We start from the raw sequence: 22606 nt of genomic DNA, 5'->3' as shown, positions 1-22606 counted from the left end.
ACAGGGGGAAAAACAGTGACCCACAAAGCCATAGGAATCAGAATAGCATGAGACTTCTCAGCAGCAAAAGTAGGACGCAGGAAAAATTTTCCAAAATTCTGTAGAATATTGACTTTTAACTTAGAATTTTATTCCCAGCAAAACATTTGCCAAATATTAATCAAGAACAAAGACATTTTTTCATATCTGTAATCCCAGCACTTTGGGAGGCCAAGGCCAGAGGATCACTTGAGTTCAGGAGTTGCAGACCAGCCTGGGCAACACAGCAAGATCTCATCTCTTAAATAATTTTTTAAAAATAGAACAAAGGGCCGGGCATGGTGGCTCACACCTGTAATCCCAGCATTTTGGGAGGCCGAGGTGGGCGGATCACCTGAGGTCAAGAGTTTGAGACTAGCCTGGCAAACACGGTGAAACCTCATCTCTGCTAAAAAAAAAAAAAAAATTAGCTGGGCATGGTGGCACGCACCTTTAGTCCCAGCTACTGGGGGAGGCTGAGGCAGGAGAACTGCCTGAACCCAGGAGAAGGAGGTTGCAGTGAGCCAAGATCGTGCCACTGCACTGCAGCCTGGGTGACAGAAGGAGACTCCATCTCAAAAAAAAAAAAAAAAAGATGTTTTGGACATGCAAAGACTCAAATATTTCCCATATGCCTTTTTTGTTGGGAACTACTAGAAGATGTACTCCAGCAAAGTGAACATGGCTTTTTAGGTCAGGACTATGAGACAGACTTGGGCTGTCCATGGCCCTGAGGCAGAGGCAGCTTGAAAAAGAATTCAGCCCACAGAAGGGAAAAGGATCAAGAGACAGAGAGAGAAAGAGCCTGAAAATATCAAGTTCTTAGGTTTAATATGCCTGCAGATGGCCTGTCATGGCCTTCCCAGTTATTTAAGCTGCTACATTCTCCTTCCATTTAAGCTAGTTTGATCTGGCTTCCTGGCACATGCAACCAAGGAGCTCTGTCTCATACACTTCATAAAGTACATAGGCCAATGCTTGGTATAGAGGAAGTACAAATCATTAGTAGTCCTTACTATCACCAATAATAACACTAAAACTAAAATGAGAGTAGTGTGAGTAATACATAAAAGTGAACTTTTTTTTGAGATGGAGTCTAGTTCTGTCTCCAGGATGGAGTGCAGTGGCGTGATCTTGGCTCACTGCAACCTCCGCCTCCCGGATTCAAGCAATTCTCCTGCCTCAGCCTCCCGAGTAGCTGGGATTACAGGCATGCCCAGCTAATTTTTGTATTTTTAGTAGAGGTGGGGTTTCACTATGTTGGCCAGGATGGTCTCCATCTCTTGACCTCATGATCTGCCCACCTCGGCCTCCCAAAGTAGTGGGATTACAGGTGTGAGCCACAGTGCCTGGCCATAAGTGAACTTTTATATGCTCTTTCCTATGTTTTAAGAATTTTCCAGGCCGGGCGCGGTGGCTCAAGCCTGTAATCCCAGCACTTTGGGAGGCCGAGATGGGCGGATCACGAGGTCAGGAGATCGAGAGACGATCCCGGCTAACACGGTGAAACCCCGTCTCTACTAAAAAATACAAAAAAATAGCCGGGCAAGGTGGCAGGCGCCTGTAGTCCCAGCTACTCGGGAGGCTGAGGCAGGAGAATGGCGTAAACCCGGGAGGCGGAGCTTGCAGTGAGCTGAGATCCGGCCACTGCACTCCAGCCTGGGTGACAGAGCAAGACTCCGTCTCAAAAAAAAAAAAAAAAGAATTTTCCAGCCTGGGCAACACAGTGAGACCCCCATCTCTACAAAAATAAAAAATGAGCCGGGCGTGGTGGCACACACCTGTGGTCCCAGCTACTCAGGAGGCTGAAGTGGGAGGATTGCTTGAGCCTGGGAGGTGGAGGCTGCAGTGAGCTATGATGGCACCACTGCAGTCAGCCTTGAGGAGACAGTGAGACTCTGTCTCAAAAAAATAAAATAAAATAATTCTTATTCTTACACTGTTCACACTTCTACATTTCCCATGGTTTTTGTTCGAACAAACTGTAAAAGAAACTCAATTTCTCTCTGGAGACTTCCCTTCATTTTTTTGTCAGGTGATTCCTCATTGAAGGCTGAAGGTGGGACGAACATGTGGTTTGCCTTTTTTTTATCTGCTGCTTTTTGATCAATATTCTTCATTTCCCTGAGGAGAAAACACAGAGACATATAGAAAAAGGCTGGAGTAATTAACATGTCCTCAATGTTCTGTATGTCCTGTAAACTGATAGATCTGCGTGACCATTTACAAAGCATATATTGAAGTATAACGTAGAAACTAGGAGTGCACAGATTCTAAGTGTGCAGCTCATGACATTTTCATATACTGAACACGTCCATGTAACCAGCACTCAGAATGAGAAAGAGAACGCTGCCAGCTCCTTAGAAGCCGCCTCATGTCTCTGCTCAGTCACTATCCTACTTCCTTAAGAGTAACCCTGCCTGGATGTCTAGCAGCACAGGTGTGTTTTAAGGCACAATTTTTATCTGTAGACAAAACTTTGAGAATCACTTTATTAATATAAGGCATGATGAGCTTCTCAACAATATCTTTTCTTTTCTTTTTTTTTTTTTTTGAGACGGAGTCTCACGCTGTTGCCCAGGCTGGAGTGCAGTGGCGCGATCTCGGCTCACTGCAAGCTCCGCCTCCCGGGTTCCCGCCATTCTCCTGCCTCAGCCTCCTGAGTAGCTGGGACTACAGGCGCCCGCCACCGCGCCCGGCTAATTTTTTGTATTTTTAGTAGAGACGGGGTTTCACTGTGGTCTCGATCTCCTGACCTTGTGATCCGCCCGCCTCGGCCTCCCAAAGTGCTGGGATTACAGGCTTGAGCCACCGCGCCCGGTCTTCTTTTTTTTTTTTTTTGAGATGGAGTCTCGCTCTGTCGCCCAGGCTGGAGTGCAGTGGCATGATCTTGGCTCACTGCAATCTCCACCTCCCAGGTTCAAGCGATTCTCCTGCCTCAGCCTCCTAAGTAGCTGGAACTACAGGCGCCTGCTACCACGCCCGGTTAATTTTTTGCATTTTTAGTAGAGATGGGGTTTCACAGTGTTAGCCAGGATGGTCTCAATCTCTTGACCTCATGATCCACCCACCTCAGCCTCCCCAAGTGCTGGGATTACAGGTGTGAGCCACCGCGCTCAGCGGTGTTTAATATCTTAAACAACAAAAAGTGTAATGTATTTAGCAATGCAACTTCTAACGCACAGTTACAAACTTCCTCCTGGCAAAAAAATCTTTACTATGATAATTCACCTAATAAGAATTTATTTATTAAACAGGAGATCCTTTATTTCTGAAATGTATAAGCTGTAAAGTTAACCCTGGATATTCTATGTGAATTTAATGTTAACTTTAAACTAGTTCTGAACTTCAAAACGTTCTGGCCATGGAATGGAAGGGTTATTTGCAACTTCTAGAAGAAATACATTTCTTTGAACTCATCTTCCTTTGAACTGGATGAAATGTGGACCTGGTGGCTGGAACTTGAGCAGCCGTTTTTTACTATGAAGCTAAATCATGGGCTGAAGCTAGTGGAGCAATATGATAAAAGACCTTGGCCGGGCACAGTGGCTCACGCCTATAATCCCAGCACTTTGGGAGGCCGAGGCGGGTGGATCACGAGGTCAGGAGATCGAGACCATCCTGGCAAGCATTGTGAAACCCCGTCTCTACTAAAAATACAAAAAAATTAGCCAGGCGTGGTGGTGGGCGCCTGTAGTTCCAGCTACTCGGGAGGCTGAGGCAGGAGAATGGCATGAACCTGGTGGGCGGAGCTTGCAGTGAGCCGAGATTGTGCTACTGCACTCCAGCCTGGGTAACAGAGTGAGACTCCATCTCAAATAAAAAAAAAAGACCCTGTCACTATGAACTTTCATATCTACTGGAGTCCTTGTAAATGAGAGAAAAGAAATTGTAATAAATTTTAGCCACTGTTTGAGTTTTTCTGTCATTCTAAGCCAAACATAATTATAACTGATACAATTACCTACCTATGGGCCTAGTTCTGAGAAAAGTCTTTACAGACCTTAATTTATTTGATCAATAATCCCCTACAAACTAGGAAATACTATTAAATGACTGAAGTGCAACAAAACAACTGAGGATCAGTGAGCTATGTGCAAATAACCCTTCCATTTTTTATTCCATGACTAGAACTTAGCCCCATACCAGGACCTACCTGTGGCCTCAAAAAGGCAAAAATAGTTTAATAGTCCATGGTAACAGAACCAGTAAGTAAAAATACCTGTATTCCTACCTTAGCCTCGGCCATTCCATGGATCCTGCCATCAAGGCTTGTTACAACCATTGGGAGAGACAGATATGTAAGCAATCATAATGCCTGGTACCCAGAAGGTGCTGAAAATATCTGTTGGGACAATGAACTATAGAATAAATAAAGCTTAATGGGCTGGGTGCGGTGGCTCATGCCTATAATCCTAGCACTTTGAGGTCAAGAGGTCGAGACCATCCTGGCCAACATGGTGAAACCCCGTCTCTACTAAAAATTCAAAATTAAAAGGCCAGTCATGGTGGCTCACACCTGTAATCCCAGCACTTTGGGAGGCCAAGGCGGGCAGATCATGAGGTCAGGAGATCGAGACCATCCTGGCTAACACGGTGAAACCCCGTCTCTACTAAAAATATAAAAAATTAGCCAGGCGTGGTGGCAGGCGCCTGTAGTCCCAGCTACTCGGGAGGCTGAGGCAGGAGAATGGCGTGAACCTGTGGGGGTGAAGCTTGCAGTGAGCCGAGATTGTGCCATTGCGCTCCAGCCTGGGAGAGAGAGCAAGACTCCGTCTCAAAAAAAAAGAAAAAAATAAATAAACTATATATATATATATATGTGTGTGTGTGTGTGTGTGTGTGTGTGTACACACATACATGCATCATCTGTGAAAGATTCTGGGCAAAAGGATTTAACTTGAATCTAATCAAACCTCTAGCGTAGACCTAATGTCCAGTGTATAGGAATAGGCTATATTGGAACAAATTCAATGATACTTTGAGGAAATATCAGAAAAACCCAGAGTGTGGCTTGAGCTTTTCAAAAAAGCCCATGTCGTAAAAAACAATTAATAAAAGGCAGAGGCAGGATACTGTTATAGATTCAAAGATCCCAAAGGATAAAACTAAATATAATTTCTGGCTAGGCACAGTGGCTCACGTCTATAATCTCAACAGTTTGGGAGGCTGAGGCTGGGGCAGATCACCTGAGGTCAGGAGTTTGAGACCAGCCTGGCAACATGGCGAATCCCCTTGTCTACTAAAAATACAAAAATTAGCCGGGCATGTTGGGGCACACCTATCGTCCCAGCTACTCGGGAGGCTGAGGTGGGAGGATTGCTTGAGCCCAGGAGGCAGAGGCTGCAGTAAGCCAAGATCACACCACTGCACTCCAGCCTGGGCGACAGACTGAGACTCTGTCTCAAAAAAACAAAAAACAAAATATAGTTCATGATTCTTGATTGGATCCTGGAGCAGCAGGTAAAGCCAAAAAAGACACATTGAGTTAGGCACGGTGGCTCATGTCTGTAATCCCAGCACTCCAGAGGAGGTTAAGGCAGGAGGATCACTTGAACCCAGGAGTTCGAAGCTGCAGTGGGCTGTAATTGAGCTGCTGCACTCCAGCCTGGGTGACTGAGTAAGACCCTGTCTCCAAAAATAAAAATACAGTTGGGGACAATTGGGGAAATTTGAATTTGGATTAGATATTAGAGAAAGCAAGCAAATGGGGCAAAATGTGAATACTTGGTAAATGCCTGATGGCACATGCTTGTTCAGTGTACTATCAACTTTCTGAAAGGTTTTTCTAAGTAAAATAACAATTTTGAAAAAGGCAGAAGACAGAGGAAAATGTCCATAATATGTTGCAAAGTGGGAAAAAATAGTTCTTTTTTTTTTTTTTTTTTTTTTGAGACGGGGTCTCGCTCTGTCGCCCAGGCTGGAGTGCAGTGGCCGGATCTCAGCTCACTGCAAGCTCCACCTCCCGGGTTCACGCCATTCTCCTGCCTCAGCCTCCCGAGTAGCTGGGACTACAGAAGCTCGCCACCTCGCCCGGCTAGTTTTTTGTATTTTTTAGTAGAGACGGGGTTTCACCGGGTTAGCCAGGATGGTCTCGATCTCCTGACCTTGTGATCCACCCGTCTCGGCCTCCCAAAGTGCTGGGATTACAGGCTTGAGCCACCGCGCCCGGCCAAAAATAGTTCTAAAAAACAGACTGACAATATGATTCTACTACTTTATTTAGTGATACAGATATATGGGCCCAGAAAAAAAAGACTGGAAGGATTTACGGGAAAATGTTGGCAATGTGTATCTCTTGGTACTTCTTTTTTTTTGAGACGGAGTCTCGCTGTGTCGCCCAGGCTGGAGTGCAGTGGCTGGATCTCAGCTCACTGCAAGCTCCGCCTCCCGGGTTTTTACGCCATTCTCCTGCCTCAGCCTCCCGAGTAGCCGGGACTACAGGCGCCCGCCACCTCGCCCGGCTAGTTTTTCGTATTTTTTAGTAGAGACGGGGTTTCACCGTGTTAGCCAGGATGGTCTCGAACTCCTGACCTCGTGATCCGCCCGTCTCGGCCTCCCAAAGTGCTGGGATTACAGGCTTGAGCCACCGCGCCCGGCCTCTTGGTACTTTTATGTGGTTTTCCGGATCCTTTGTTTGCTTTCATTGAACACATAATGTTTTTGTAGTTAGAAAAAACAAAAAACAAACAAAAAAAGCTCTGGTCTCTGTTATTAGGAGTTTATATTCTGACCACAAGAAAGCTGATTATGCTTATGATAGTTACAGGAAACCCCCCCGCCCCCACCAACCCATTTAAAAATGATGATGATGATGACAATGTGCTGCAAAAGATGAGTGCTGGAGCAATGGCATTCCCCAAAGCCCCTTCCATACCTGGAGAAGTTGTCTTGCAGTTCCTTTAGATGCTTGTCAAAATAATTCCATTCACTCCAGTGACGCTGGTACAACTGATTGAGGTTGTCTTTCCGCTTCTTCATGCTGCACAGGGTCTCGCTGATGACATCAGTATATGTTGGGGTGCAGTCAGTAGCTTCCGCTGTTAAGGAAATCCCCGTACTGTCGAACTTCGTTGACGCTGCATTATTAGTGGCATGAGCGCAGTGCATGGGGAGGAGGGGCATGGAGGACAGAGCAGGGAAAACGCCCTGCATTTCTGCATAAGATACTTGAAATCTGAGCAGGAAATGACTCTCCTGTTCTTTGACCATGTCCTGCTTTGGAGGGAAGAGGCTATCCTATCTGTGGCCAGGCATTCTCTACCTAGGAATAAAGGCCTCCTCTGCCCCTGTGGATGGAAGGCAGGGCTAAGAAATACTTTTTTAGACTGTCATCTGAAATTCTTACTCTATTATCACAGCGGTGAATAGGAAGGGCTTCCAGCTTTCCTTTTCTCTCAGCCCAAGGCCTCATTGTCCATCTCATTTGTATATAAAAACATTCTCGGCCAGGCGCGGTGGCTCACACCCGTAATCCCAGCACTTTGGGAGGCTGAGGTGGGCGGATCACAAGGTCAGGAGATCAAGACCATCCTGGCTAACACAGTGAAACCCTGTCTCTACTAAAAAATAGAAAAAATTAGCCGGGCGTGGTGGGGGGCACCTGTAGTCCCAGCTACTTGGGAGGCTGATGCAGGAGAATGGTGTGAACCCAGGAGGCAGAGCTTGCAGTGAGCCAAGATCACGCCACTGTACTCCAGCCCGGGTGACAGAGTGAGACTCCATCTCAAAAAAAAAAAAAAAAAAAAAAAAAATTAGCTGGGCATAGTGGCACATGCCTGTAATCCCAGCTACTTGGGAGGCTGAGGCAGGAGAATCGCTTGAACCCAGGAGGCAGACGTTGCGGTGAGCCGAAATTGCGCCACTGCACTCCAGCCTGGGCAACAGAGCGAGACTCTGTCTCAAAAAAAAAAAAAAAAAAATTCTCCCTCTGCTCTGCCCTCCTTCCACCCCTTCTTGATTGATTAGAATCTCAGCTACACTTGCCACAAGCTGTGGGACCTCAGACAAGATAGCAGTCATCCTCTGTGCCTCCATTTCCATATCTGTAAAACAGAGATAATAATGCCCACTTTAGATGATGTGAATCATAATTGTGGTAGTTATTCATGTAGTATCAGCTGTATGCCATTTAATCCTCATCACAACACTACAAGTTTGGTATAACTATCCAAATTTTAGGAATGAATGGATAAAGATATTGAGTTTGGAGGTCGAGCTGTGCACATAAGACCTTAAAGCCAGTGGTTGCTAAACTGGGACTCAAATCTAAGGCTGTGTATCCCAACCCAAATTCCTTCCACTACACTAAACTGTCTTTAGAGAACAATGAAGTGATGTTTGGGAAAACATGTTGCAAGAAATAAAACACTATGAAATGTGAGTTTTTGTTACTACTCTCTCCCTATAGAACATGTAAGTAAGTTTGTGGACATGGAGTTCTATGCAGCAGACGATGCAAAGTTCTCCCTAGTTCATTACAAAACTCCTTCTGTTGGGGAGCTCAATGTAGACGTGGATCATCTCAGCCCCTGTTATCTGCCAGACACTTATCTCTGTTGTGTCTGTAATCTGCATAATAGCCCTATGAGGCAGGTACTCTTATCCCTATTTTACAGGTGAAAAAAATGACGCACAGAGAGAAGCTGGAACTTATCTCAAATCACTCAGTTTGCAGGAGAGTTGGTTCCTGAGTCCAGGTCTATTTGAACCAATAGACCAGTTTGATTCCAAATAGAACCCGTGTTCTCTGACTCCTATGGTAAGCTGCTAAGACTCAGGACGCCAACATATGCCACACTTATTTTCTTTTTTCTTTTCTTTTTTTTTGAGATGGAGTTTCGCTCTTGCTGCCCAGGCTGGAGTGCAATGGCGCAATCTCGGGTCACTGCAACCTCTGCCTCCTGGGTTCAAGCGATTCTCCTGCCTCAGCCTCCCAAGTAGCTGGGATTATAGGCATGCACCACCAGGCCCACCTAATTTTTTTTTTATTTTTACTAGAGACAGGGTTTCATCGTGTTAACCAGGCTGGTCTCGAACTCCTTACCTCAGATGATCCACTCATCTTGGCTCTCACAGTGCTGGAATTACAGGCATGAGCCACCACGCCTGGCCAACCACAACTGTTTTCTTGACATCTGAGCTTTCTATTCGATCTTTAGGATAAATGGCAACAGGGTCAGGGATTTGCTGATGGGTCTAAGGCAGGAGTGTGTCTGAGGAAGGTGTTAGATGAAACATACATGTGGACAACAAAATTCCTGGTCAGTACATACTCTGGGGTCAACGAGTGTTGGGGAAGCATTACTTGGTTTCAACGTATGTTAGAATACCGAGTTAGCACATTCATTCTGGTAGGTGGAAAGAGATTTTGCACACAAGGAAATTTGACACACCCCAGGGTCTCACGGCCAGTTCACAAGGCTGGCTCTAGATTTGGAACTAAGATGAGCACGATTCTGACCCTGAGGCTCATACCACTGGCCACCTCTGGCGAGTACACATGGTGTGCCAGGCGCTGTGCTAAGGCCTGGGTGCCATTCCCTGACCTTTGCTTCTGGGAAGAGGACATGGGGGCCTGGAGCAGTGTGCACCCTGACCACAGTGACAAGGATATGGGGTGCTCATGGTCTTTTCCCTTCTGACTATCAACACATTCTTGCCGTGCTGCTGCAGACCGACGTAGTTCTGGAGAAAGTACACAATCAGAGGGCTCTTCCCATAAATGTTGAAGAGGTTTGAAGTCAGCTCAGGGCTTTTGCAGGCAGCACATGACTGAGGATGGAAGAAAAAGGAAAAATGAAGGATAATGTTATTTTTACAGTATGCATTAAGAACTGGAAAGGCATCAAAGCACTCATGTGCTTTGATCCAGTCATTCCAGTTTTAGGATGCATCCTAAGAAAATTACTCAAAATAAAGAAAAAAAAAAGTCAAGGGGCAAATATGTCCACTGCAGAGATACTTACTGTATGTAGCAAAAGATGAGAATAACTTAAATGTTCAAAGAGAAGATATTGATCTCTTTACCCAAAGGAATGGTATGCCACTATTAAAATGTTTATGAAGAGTTAATAACATAAAACAGGTTTCAGGTATAAGAGTAAATTTTTAGGCCGGGTGCGGTGGCTCAAGCCTATAATCCCAGCACTTTGGGAGGCTGAGGCGGGCGGATCACGAGGTCAGGAGATTGAGACCATCCTGGCTAACACGGTGAAACCCCATCTTTACTAAAAATACAAAAAAATTATCCGGGTGTGGCAGCAGGCACCTGTAGTCCCAGCTACTCGGGAGGCCGAGGCAGGAGAATGGCATGAACCCGGGAGGCGGAGCTTGCAGTGAGCCAAGATCGCACCACTGCACTCCAGCCTGGGTGACAGAGCAAGACTCTGTCTCAAAAAAAAAAAAAAAAAGAGTAAATTTTTAAATACTGAGATGCAAAGTTTGATAGTGTTTTTTTTTTTTTTTTTTTTTTTGAGACGGAGTCTCACTCTGTCCCCCTTGCTGGAGTGCAGTGGCCGGATCTCAGCTCACTGCAAGCTCCGCCTCCCGGGTTCAGGCCATTCTCCTGCCTCAGCCTCCCGAGTAGCTGGGACTACAGGCGCCCGCCACCTCGCCCGGCTAGTTTTTTTTTTGTATTTTTTAGTAGAGACGGGGTTTCACTGTGTTAGCCAGGATGGTCTCGATCTCCTGACCTCGTGATCCACCCGTCTCGGCCTCCCAAAGTGCTGGGATTACAGGCTTGAGCCACCGCGCCCGGCCGATAGTGTTTTTATATGTGTGTGTGTGTGTGTGTGTGTGTATATATATTTTTTTAAATTTTACTTTTGAGACTTGAGTCTCAATGTGTTGCCCAGGCTGGAGTGCAGTGGCACAATCTCAGCTCACTGCAACCTCCATCTCCCAGATTCAAGCAATTCTCCTGCCTCAGCCTCCCAAGTAGCTGGGATTACAGGGGCCTGCCACCACACCTGGCTAATTTTTGTATTTTTAGTAGAGACAGGGTTTCACCACGTTGGCCAGGCTGGTCTCAAACTCCTGACCTCAGGTAATCTGCCTGCCTCGGCCTCCCAAAGTGCTCGGATTATAGGCATGAGCCACTGTGCCCAGCTGATAGTGTTATATATTTTATAGAAAATAATTTAGTAAAAGCCGGGTGCGGTAGCTCACACCTGTAATCCCAGCACTTTGGGAGGCTGAGGCAGATTGCAAGGTAGAGCGATCGAGACCATCCTAGCAAACATGGTGAAACCATGTCTCTACTAAAAATACAAAAATTAGCTGGGTGTGGTGGCGTGCGCCTGTAGTCCCAGCTATGCAGGAGGCTGAGGCAGGAGAATCACTTGAACCTGGGAGGCGAAGGTTGCAGTGAGCCAAGATTGCGCCACTGCACTCCAGCCTGGTGACAGAGTGAGACTCTGTCTCAAAAAAAAAAAAAAAAAAAAAATTATTTAGTATAAAACAGATAGATGAGAGACTGGAAGGCTCTTACCAAAATGTTAATAATTCATTCAGCAAATATGTATTGAGTGATTACCGTGTATAAATACTATTTTAGGTGCTGGAGATTCAGCAGAGAACAAGACAAATTCCAGCCCTTAGGGAGTTTGCATTACAGGTGGAAGAAAACAATAAAAATAAATGAACAAATAAAACCATAACATGATATGATGAATACTAATAAGATCAAGCAGGCCAGGGTATGGAGAGTGGTAGGGAGGAGAGGACTGGGGTTCCACGGGGTGATCAGGGAAGGCTGTGAGGAGGTGAGACCCCAGGGATCCTGAATGCTGTGGGGGAGGGAGCCATGAGAAGGTCTATCAGGAGATGTTCCTGGCTAAGAGGACAGCAGGTGCAACAGATCCAGCCACGATATGTGCTTGGTATGGCTGAGGAGCAGAAATAGGGCGGCTCACAAGGGTGGGGGCGGGTGCAGAGGGAGCAGGCGCTGTGGTCATGGTGAGAAGCTGGGATCTTTTTTCTAAGGGTCATGGATGCCACTGGCAGATTCTGAGCTGGGGTACAACATAATCTGAGTAATCTGTTAAGGTCTCTTTGACTGATGTGAGGAGAAATGCCTGTGATGGGTGAGAACAGGTACAGAAGAGCAGTCAGGAGACCGCTGCAGCAGTGGGGGAATTTCTGATGGGGCTCAGGACTTGGTGGTTGCACACAAGGGGTGAAAAGTGAGCAGATTTACAACACATTATAAAGGAGAACTGGCAGGAGTTGCTGACAGACTCAACTCCACATGGGTGTGAGAAAGAGAAGAGTCTAGGGCGGCTCAGACGGCTTGGGTGTCAGCTGCTCAGGTGGGACGATCTGGGGAGGAACAGGTTGGGGCGGTGGGAGAGTTGAGTCCCGTTTTGGGTGCTATTTGAGATGCTAATAGACAGCCAGGAGCAAACAGATCAGAAAGAGAACAGGCTGGGGCCAAGAATGGTTTGTTTTCTTCTGCCTTTTTCCAAAAATGACAGTACTACTTTTGTGTGTGTGTGTTTTTTTTGTTTTGTTTTTCTTATACTTTAAGTTCTAGGGTACATGTGCATAACGTGCAGGTTTGTTACATATGTATACTTGTGCCATGTTGGTGTGCTGCACCCATCAACTCGTCAGCACCCATCAACTCGTCATTTACATCAGGTGTAACTCCCAATGCAATCCCTCCCCCCTCCCCCCTCCCCATGATAGGCTCCGGTGTGTGATGTTCCCCTTCCCGAGTCCAAGTGATCTCATTGTTCAGTTCCCACCTGTGAGTGAGAACATGTGGTGTTTGGTTTTCTGTTCTTGTGATAGTTTGCTGAGAATGATGGTTTCCAGCTGCATCCATGTCCCTACAAAGGACACGAACTCATCCTTTTTTTATGGCTACATAGTATTCCATGGTGTTTATGTGCCACATTTTCTTAATCCAGTCTGTCACTGATGGACATTTGGGTTGTACTTTTGTGTTTAAAAAAAAATACATTTTATTTTGAAGAAGCAGTTATACCTTAATGGAACAAAAATTCCACCTCATGAATAAAGGCTGCAGCAGTACCCAACCACACTATTTTCTAATCCTGTCCTAATGGGATAGGGTTGCATTTAATTAATCGTCTAATGGGATTGCTTCTGTCTCCAGCAAAGTTTCTCAACCTCAGCATTATTGACATTTGGGGCTGGATGTTTCTTTGTTGGGAGGGGCTGTCCTGTGCATTGTAGGATGCTGAGGAGCATCCCTGGCCTCCCCCGATGTCCCTCGGTCCCCAGCTGTGACAACTAGAAATGTCTCTAGAGCTGGCCAAATGTCTCCCAGGGGACAAAATTGCCCCATTTGAGAACCACTATTCTAATAGCAAGATACCACTGGAATCACAGAGACCTGGAGTTAGTAGGGAATTTATAGATCATTTGGTCCAGTGACTCTGACACCCTGTCTCCTAATGGGGGCCATGCTGTGTCTGGTGGTCACCAGGGAAATGAGGGAAACAAGGAAAATTCAATATGAGTCTAACAAGAAGTAAACTGATTCACTTTAAGGACTTTTTAAATTTTTTGCTTTGTGATATTAATGACTTTCTTTATAAAATGCTACTGATGACAGACAGCATTTTGTTTTAATGAATTTACTTAGTGAAAACCTTTTTTTTTCAAAGTCTACCAAAGTCCAGCATCTAGGATCCACTAATGCAGTGCAACGTTTCTCTGAGGATCATTCTTTTGGCAACCCAGTGTCCTTCCCCTTTCCTAACAGCCCCTGACTCTTTGTGTGTTTTTGGGGGTTGATCTGCCCTCTACTGCATTTGGGCTTGAAGTCTTTTTGTTTGTTTGTTTTTGTTTTTTGTTTTTGAGACGAAGTCTCACTCTGTAGCCAGGCTGGAGTACAGTGGCATGATCTTGGCTTACTGCAACCTCCGCCTCCTGGGTTCAAGTGATTCTCCTGCCTCAGCCTCCTGAGTAGCTGGGACTACAGGCAAGTGCCACCACGCCCGGCTAATTTTTGTAATTTTAGTAGAGATGGGGTTTCACCATGTTGGCCAGGATGGTTTCGATCTCCAGATCTCATGATCCACCCGCCTTGGCCTCCCAAAGTGCTGGGATTACAGGCGTGAGCCACCGCGGCCACCTGAGGGGGTTTTAAATCAGGTGTCTTGCTCCCCTGATGAGAGCCACAGGAGGGGTCTTCAGAGGCCTTCACAGGCTCTGGAGTCAGAATCTTCCTTTCACTTCCCCTACCCCAGACCCCTGCCACTCAGTTACAGCTCCTGGAATAGCCTGGCCATTCAAAACTTCTGCTCCTTGGATTCTGAGCTCTGAGTAGAGTGAAATATGGACTGAAAACATGTGGAGGTTCACCCATTCCAGAGATGTCACCTTGAAAAGATGGTTCGAGGGTTGCAACTACCTTGATGTTTCTGGTTCCTGGACTGATTCTCCAGACTCTTCAGTTACTCAATGTTCTTTCAGTTTTGGCTTAAGTTGGCCAGAGACAGCTTTGTTACTTATAAGCAAAGAAATGCAACTGATACACATCCTTTCAGTAATATTCTCAACAGGTAAGTGTACATTTTTGCTTCCCCAACTTTGGAGACACGGAACATGCTACCTTCGCAAACATCCAGTACCACTGTTCGTAAGTATCCGATTCCTCCCAGGCAGAAGGCAGGGTAGGGCGTTTGGGTATAGGGACCTGGGCATAGAAATGGGAAAGGCTGGCTCATACCCACATCACTAGGTAAAGAAGGAGCAATGGGCAAGGGAAGAGACAATCTGGAACATCCAATCTAAGGAGCAGATAGAAAGCAAAGCAGGAGGCCGGGCACTGTGGCTCACGCCTGTAATCACAGCACTTTGGGAAGCTGAGGGGGGTGGATCACTTGAGGTTGGGATTTCAAGACCAGCCTGGCCAACATGGCAAAACCCAGTCTCTACTAAAAATACAAAAATTAGCCGGGCGTGGTGGCGCACACCTGTAATCCCAGCACTTGGGAGGCTGAGGTGGGAGAATTGCTTGAACCCAGGAGACGGAGGTTGCAGTGAGCCGAGATCGTGCCACTGCACTCTAGCCTGGGCGACAGAGCAAGACGCTGTCTTAAATAAATAAATAGCAAAGCAGGAGCTAGCATTAAGGGGTTAGCATCAGAGATCTAGGATGAGGAATGGCTTGGTTTGAGAGCTAGAGCTGGAACAAAACCTAGCAGCCTGCAGCACAGCCAGATGCAAAGTGGGTTTGAAATGACAACTTGGACTCTTAGGAAGTTCTTTCTTACCTTAGATAAAAATCACACTGTCTGTAATTCCAGCCTGTCTTTCTCCAGGGTCACAGGTTACATGACAGTCCTTAAAATACCTGAGGAGAGCCCTCAGGTCTTCTCCAAGTCTTGCCTTCTCCAACCTAAACATCTTCAGTGCCTCAAGGGCTCCTGAACATGATTTGAGTCTGACTGTGCTCTCTGGACACATGTTAGATGGGGCCATAAAAAGTGGGACCATCTTCTCTCTTGCTCCAGGCTTTCATTTTGACATTTAGATAGTATTTTTCTGCCATAAAAATATTTATTTTTTTTACAAAATAAATTAATGCTCATTGTGAAAAATTCACATAATCTAGAGATGTAAAAGAAAAAGCTTTCCTCATCTCCACTCATATTTCTTAGCAATAAACACTGTTAATATTTTTCTGTGTATCTTTCCAAACCTTCTCACAGGCACATACTGACTTTATACCAAAAACATACTTCAAAAATAAAGATGGAATCATCCTATATACAATGTTTTACAACTTTAATTTTCACCCACTAACTACATTGCCTGTAATATTTCCTTGATTAATTTTATTACATTATTATTATTATTTGAGACTGAGTCTCACTCTATCCCCCAGGCTGGAGTGAAGTGGCACAATCTCAGCTCACTACAACCTTCGCCTACTGGGTTCAAGTGATTCTCGTGCCTCAGCCTCCCAAGTAGCTGGGATTACTGATGCCTGCCACCATGGCCAGCTAATTTTTGTATTTTTTTAGTAGAGACAGGGTTTCATCATGTTGGCCAGGCTGGTCTCAAACTCCTGACCTCAAATGATCTGCCCTCCACGGCCTCCCAAAGCTCTGGGATTACAGGAGTGAGCTACTGTGCCTGGCCATTTTCTTGATTAACTTTAGATGTCATTGGCTGACAGTCTTTCATATCAGGTGTAAATCTTCCTCACCGTTTTTCATAGCAGCAGAATATCCTTATTATGGACACTTCACAATTTACCTATTTCTCTATTGAAATTGAAGCTTTCTACAATGTCTGCTGGTATAGATTAATGCTGTAAGGGATAGCCTTGTAATGAACATTTCTACATGACAGATTATTAGAAGAATTACCAGGTCATAGGTGTATTTAAAAATTTTAAAGGGTACCCTAAACTCATGACAAAACATCTAAAAATGCAATATACATATTTTTAAAAACCCTTGGCCGGGCATGACGACTCACACCCGTAATTCCAGCACTTTGAGAGGCTGAGTTGGGCAGATCACGAGGTCAGGAGTTCCAGACCAGCCTGACCAACATGGTGAAACCCCCATCTCTACTAAAAATACAAAAATTAGCCGGGCATGGTGGTGCGAGCCTAATCCCAGCTACTCAGGAGGTTGAGGCAGGAGAATCGCTTGAACCTGGGAGGTGGAGGTTGCAGTGTAACTGAGATCACACCAGTGCACTCCAGCCTACACAACAGAGCGAGATTCTGTCTAAAACAAAATAATAAATCCTTTAAAAAGGAGTCTAGGCCAGGCGTGGTAGCTCATATCTGTAGTCCCAGCACTTTGAGAGGCTGAGGCAGGCAGATCACTTGAGGTCAGGAGTTTGAGACCAGTCTAGCCAGCGTGGTGAACCCCATCTCTACTAAAAATACAAAAAAATTAGCTGGGTGTGGTTGTGTGCACCTGTAAGCCCAGCTACTCGGGAGCATGAGGCAGAATCACTTGAACCTGGGAGGCGGAGGTTGCAGTGAGCCAAGATTGAGCCATTGAATTCCAGCCCTGGCAACAGAATGAGACTGGGTCTCAAAAAAAAAAAAGGAGTCTGGGGGATATAAACAAATTGTCTTAACTGGTACCATAATTCACTGCAGGGAGGGGCTGTCTTTCCTTGGGAAACATGGAACAAGCCACTTGGTGAGCAGGTGAGAGCCTCTAGAGTGAGTGAAGGCAAGGGAAAGCTTCTGATCTGCCCACCTCGACCTCCCAGAGTGTTTGGATTACAGGTGTGAGCCACCACACCCCGCCAACTAATATTAATTTTAAAATTATTTGCATTACTGTGGGCTGGGAGTGGTGGCTCATGCCTGTAATCCCTTTGGGAGGCCAAGGTGGGCTAATCATTTGAGGTTAGGAGTTCGAGACCAGCCTGACCAACATGGCTAAACCCCATCTCTACTAAAAATACAAAAATTAGCTGGGCATGGTGGCACACGCCTGTAATCCCAACTACTTGGGAGACTGAGGCAGCAGAATAGCTTGAACCCAGGAGGTGAAAGTTGCAGTGAGCCAAGATTGCACCACTGCACTCCAGCATGGGCAACGCAACAAGATTGTCTCAAAAAAAAAAAAAAAAAAAAAAAAATTATTCGCATTCCTGTGATACGGGCACCCCTCTCCTTATCTCTTTAAACTTCAGTAAAGTCTTCCATTCTTCCATATACACAAATACATGCACCCAGACGCCTTGTATGAGTGGTTTTTGTAAAAATCAGAAGAGGTGAGTTCCACATTAGGGCTGATGCAGTTAGTATGTGCATAGCGTATGCAGGACAGATAAGGAGCTTAGTGCCAGGAAAACATCAGGCCCCCAGAGTTCACAAACATATTTGAGAGGGTAATAGACTTCAAACAAATTAGATAACAAATGCTTAAGCCAAACTTTAGCTAAATTCCAAGGAATAGAGTGACCCCCGGTGATACTGGGGGGTTACGTGAGTAAATATTTTATTGAGAATAGGTGATAATATAAAATACTGGGAAAAAATTGGGGAAGATGTTTTATATAATCTTAGAATGGTAAAATGCTTAGCAAGAAATCTAGAAGCCATGAGACTACTAAATATGACTATAATAATTAAAAACTTCTAACATAAAACACCGCAATTAAAGTCAAAAGATTAGCCTGGGGGTGGTGGCTCATGCCTGTAATCCCAGCACTTTGGGAGGCCGAAAGGGGTGGATCACCTGAGGTCGCGAGTTCGAGACCAGCCTGACCAACACGGTGAAACCCCGTCTCTATCAAAAATACAAAAATTAGCCAGGTGTGGTGGTGCATGCCTGTAGTCCCAGCTACTAGGGAGGCTGAGACACGGGAATCACTTGAACCCAGGAGGCGGAGGTTGCAGTAAGCTGAGATGGCACCACTGCACTCCAGCCTGGGTGACAGACTGAGACTGTCTCAAAAAAACAAAAACAAAAAACAAGAAATCTACATTGCTCGTGGTACTTGGCCCAAATTCTATGGCTGACTCCCTTGCTAGCTGGTGCCTGGGGAAGCTCCCAAACCTCTCACCCTGTTCTGGTCCCACTACACAAGACTGAAGTTCCATTGACATAAACTACCATCCACTGAGGTTTGTGGGGAAAGGGAAGAGGAGAGAATGATGCTAGTGACTTTCCTGCGCTAGGCACTGCACTGCAGGGAAGGCTCAGTGGTTGAGAGCTCAGGCTCAGAGACAGGCAGATCTGCATGCAAATCTTGATTTTATCACTTACTTGCTTTTTATTTATTTATTTATTTATTTATTTATTTTGAGACAGAGTCTTACTCTGTTGCCCAAGCTGGAACGCAGTGGCATGATCTTGGTTCACTGCAATATCCGCCTCCCAGGTTCAAGCGATTCTCCTGCCTCAGCCTCCGATTAGCTGGGATTATAGGCATGCCACCATGCCCAGCTAATTTTTGTATTTTTTAGTAGAGACAGCGTTTCACCATGTTGGCCAGGCTGGTCTCAAACTCCTGACCTCAAGTGATCCACCTGTGTCGGCCTCCCAAAGTGCTGGGATGACAGGCATGAACCACTGCGTCTGGCCTTGTTTTATTATTTTTTTTTACTTTTAATATCACTTATTTGCTTTGTGATATGTGACAAATTGGGTACCTGCTCCCAGCATCACTTTGCTCATTAATAAACTGAGAATAACAATAGTAACTATCTCAGAGGGCTGTGACAGTAAAAGAAAATGCACTGTTTGCATAAGGTTTGGCATAGTACCTGGCATTTAGTAAATATTCATTAAATGTTTTTTTTTTTTTGAGACGGAGTCTCGCTCTGTCGCCCAGGCTGGAGTGCAGTGGCCGGATCTCAGCTCACTGCAAGCTCCGCCTCCCGGGTTTACGCCATTCTTCTGCCTCAGCCTCCCGAGTAGCTGGGACTACAGGCGCCCGCCACCTCGCCCGGCTAGTTTTTTTGTATTTTTAGTAGAGACGGGGTTTCACCATGTTAGCCAGGATGGTCTCGATCTCCTGACCTTGTGATCCGCCCGTCTCGGCCTCCCAAAGTGCTGGGATTACAGGCTTGAGCCACCGCGCCCGGCCTCATTAAATGTTATTTCTCATTTTCTTACATCTCTCACCCCCTTTGGAATCACCTTTACTATTAAATTTCCAATCATGTGCTCACCTTTTTAGGAAACATATTCTCACATTCTCTCCCTTCTGATATCCTCTTGACTTCTTGTGTAGGTTTCTTCAAGACCAGGGCCTGAGAATGATGCTCTGTCAATGTGACATTAGCAAGAAATGACCATTAGGTTCAAGCGATTCTCATGCCTCAGCCTCCTGAGTAGCTGGAATTACAGGTGTGTGCCACCACACCCAGTTAAATTTTGTAGTTTTAGTAGAAACGGGATTTCGCCATGTGGACCAAGTTGGTCTCAAACCCCTGGACTCAAGTGATCTGCCCACCTCGGCCTCCCACAGTGCTGAGACTACAGGCGTGAGCCACTGTGCCCGGCCAAAGCAGCGTTTAGAGGGAAGCCTGTAGCCTTAAATAAATGCTCATATTAGAAAAGAAGGTCTCATTTCGTTCAGTTCAAATATTTTCTAATTTCCCTTGGCAACTCCTCTTTGACACATGAGTCTTCGTGAATTGAATATATACGTAAGCTCTGGGGGACTTGCAAAGCTTCCTACAAATATTTACCTCTATTTAGAGCCCTGGCTAAACCTCTTGATCAGTGGTCCCCAAGCTTTTTCTTTAACAGTTTTATTGGGACATAATTCACATACTAACTTCTCTGAGCATCCATTTCTCCCTCAAGAAAAAGAATAAAGTTTAAATAACAATAATGATGTGAAATAACCTAGGATGATACTTAAGAGCTCCTGTTCTGTGTTTTCTTATATTCTGTATTTGTCTATTTGCCATCCATTAATTACAGGGCTAGACTAACAGAGTTGCTAATATAAGTCTCCTACAATCCAGAGGCCACACTTTGAACCCACTCTTTTATCTAACTCACACACCAAGCCAACTAGGGACAGCCCCTCTGCCCCAGAGCCCGCTGGAATTATTCAACCCAGCCAACTCTAAACTTTTTTTTTTGAGACAGGCTCTCACTGTCACCCAGGCTAGAGTGCAGTGGCTCAATCGTGACTCACTGTAGCCTCAATCTCCCAGACTCAAGTGATCCTCTCACCTCAGCCTCCTGAGTAGCTTGGACTACAGGTGTGCACCCCCATGTCCAGCTAATTTAAAAATTTTTTTGTAAAGACAGGGTCTCGCTATGTTACTCAGGCTGGTCTCGAACTTCTGGGCTCAAGCAACCCTCCTGCCTCAGCCTCCCAAAGTGTTGGGATTACAGGTGTAAACCGCTGCACCCAGCTAATCCTAAACTGGTTACCGTACCTTGCTTTGTCTTTCCTGCTGAAACTTCAAAAAAGAGTGTGGCCTGTCCATTCCCCACACTCCTTTCTGCCTCCCGGTCAGCACTGGTGCTTCCCGCTGTGTCCCTGCACGGTGTGCTGAGTTTAGTGTTACTCGCAATTTCCAGGGGGAATTTCCAGGGGAATTGCGAGTAACATGAAACTTTTCTTTCAATGGCACTGACCTCTCTGTACTATCACTCAGTCACCAATATAAATTAAGACCTGGGTGCAAATTAGTTCTAACCTTAGTAATTACTGGTTTCTGATGGGGGAGAGGAGCAGTCATCATGTCTTAAATTTATTTTCTTCCAGTGTCAACAACCTCTCTTCCCCACAGATATTAGCATTGTGCTGACCTCATCACCACAAAAGTGGAACTTAATCAGTGCTTAGGCCGGGCGAGGTGGCTCACGCCTGTCATCTCAGCTCTTTGAGAGGCCGAGGCGGGAGGATCACAAGGACAGGAGTTCGAGACCAGCCTGGCCAACATGGTGAAACACCCGTCTCTACTAAAAATACAAAAATTAGCCAGGCATGGTGGCACATGCCTGTAGTCCCAGCTACTTGGGAGGCTGAGGCAGGAGAATCACTTGAACCTGGGAGGCGGAGGCTGCAGTGAGCTGAGATCGTGCCACTGCACTCCAGCCTGGGCGACAAAGTGAGACTTTGTCTCAAAAATAAATAAATAAATAAATAAATAAATAAATAAATAAATAATCAGTGCTCACTGAACTGAAAGACAATTACATCCTTTCATAAAATATTACTTGGTGCCAAGCCCTAGGCTGGCACCCCAAGTATAAAGTAGGGTAGCAAATTCTGTTCAAACGAACCCAAGAAACCAGCGTTTTGGAGATAATAGCTAAGCCAAAAGCCTACATTTCCCTTTTTGGTAGTGAATATACCTTTTGCGGTATTCTGTACTTGTAAGCTTTTTTCTGAGCTCTGCTTGGCCGAAGAGGTTTTTTCATTGGGTGAATTTGCACTAAAAAACTTCAGGAGACAAAAGAGAAAGAGAGGGAGAAACAGAGAAACAGAGAGAGAGAGAACAAAATAAAATTGGTAGTGAGAGAAATACAAAAAAGTAATACATGCAATTTCTTTGCTATTTCTTATTGTTCTCAGCAAAGGAACATGCAGAACCAGACCTTTCCGGTCCTCCCAGGAGCATGGCAGACAGCAGTGGCTGATGTGGAGAACACATGGGCTGGGGACCCAGGCCAACCAGGGCTCCAGTCCCAATTCTCTCACTCAACAGCCAGTGATCTGGGGCAAGTCATCAAACCTCTTTACCACCTTGGTTTCCTTGTAGGATTAAGTCAGTGAATGCATGCAAATTACAGGAGTGCTCATGGTGAGTGCTCCAAAAACACTGCCATCATCCTTGATGCAATCACCTTTTCCAGCAAATGTTTCACTGGGCAAATACTAATGTGTCTGCACTGGGCAAACACTGAAATCTAGCCCCTGGCTTGAGGAGTTTCCAGGGGAAATAACAGGAAATGGACAGTTACACTGAAGTGTGGAAAGCATCCCATATTTGTTATAGAGAGGCAACAGAAGTTAGGATTCTGTTTGAATGTGACAGAGACTCAAAATAACAGTGGCTCAAAATAGGTAGAAATTTCTCTTCCACCAGCCTGGGCAACATAGTGAGACCTTGTCTCTAAAAAAAAAAAAAAAAAAAAAAAAAAAAAATTAGCCA

The 22606-nt window shown here is 45.4% G+C and overlaps 1 protein-coding gene and 1 long non-coding RNA gene across 4 annotated transcripts in view; both read right to left on the bottom strand.

Annotated features, from left to right (window-relative positions):
- FAM227A (family with sequence similarity 227 member A) overlaps positions 1-22606 on the bottom strand; it is a 72895-nt gene that overhangs the window by 4022 nt on the left and 46267 nt on the right. The window contains exons 12-16 of one of the 3 annotated variants that reach the window (XM_028827703.2): positions 21807-21894; positions 19655-19749; positions 9635-9792; positions 6896-7048; positions 1957-2142 (exon numbers count right to left, since the gene is read on the bottom strand). In XM_028827703.2, coding sequence (XP_028683536.2) covers positions 1962-2142; positions 6896-7048; positions 9635-9792; positions 19655-19749; positions 21807-21894 — 675 coding nt within the window. In that variant the 3' untranslated portion in view covers positions 1957-1961. Of the gene's footprint in view, positions 1-1956; positions 2143-6895; positions 7059-9634; positions 9793-19654; positions 19750-21806; positions 21895-22606 lie in introns of all 3 variants that reach the window. The other 2 variants (XM_077949709.1, XM_077949708.1) reach the window with 2 other exon arrangements.
- Positions 13816-17613, bottom strand: LOC144331691 (uncharacterized). Its single transcript, XR_013399060.1, has 3 exons — positions 16895-17613; positions 15056-16066; positions 13816-13904 (listed from the first exon to the last, which is right to left on the bottom strand). It is a non-coding gene; the product is annotated as an uncharacterized LOC144331691 (long non-coding RNA).

The sequence above is a fragment of the Macaca mulatta genome, chromosome 10 (genome assembly GCF_049350105.2).
Source record: "Macaca mulatta isolate MMU2019108-1 chromosome 10, T2T-MMU8v2.0, whole genome shotgun sequence".
NCBI classification, from domain to species: domain Eukaryota; kingdom Metazoa; phylum Chordata; class Mammalia; order Primates; family Cercopithecidae; genus Macaca; species Macaca mulatta.
This window is presented reverse-complemented; position numbering and strand designations above follow the sequence as displayed.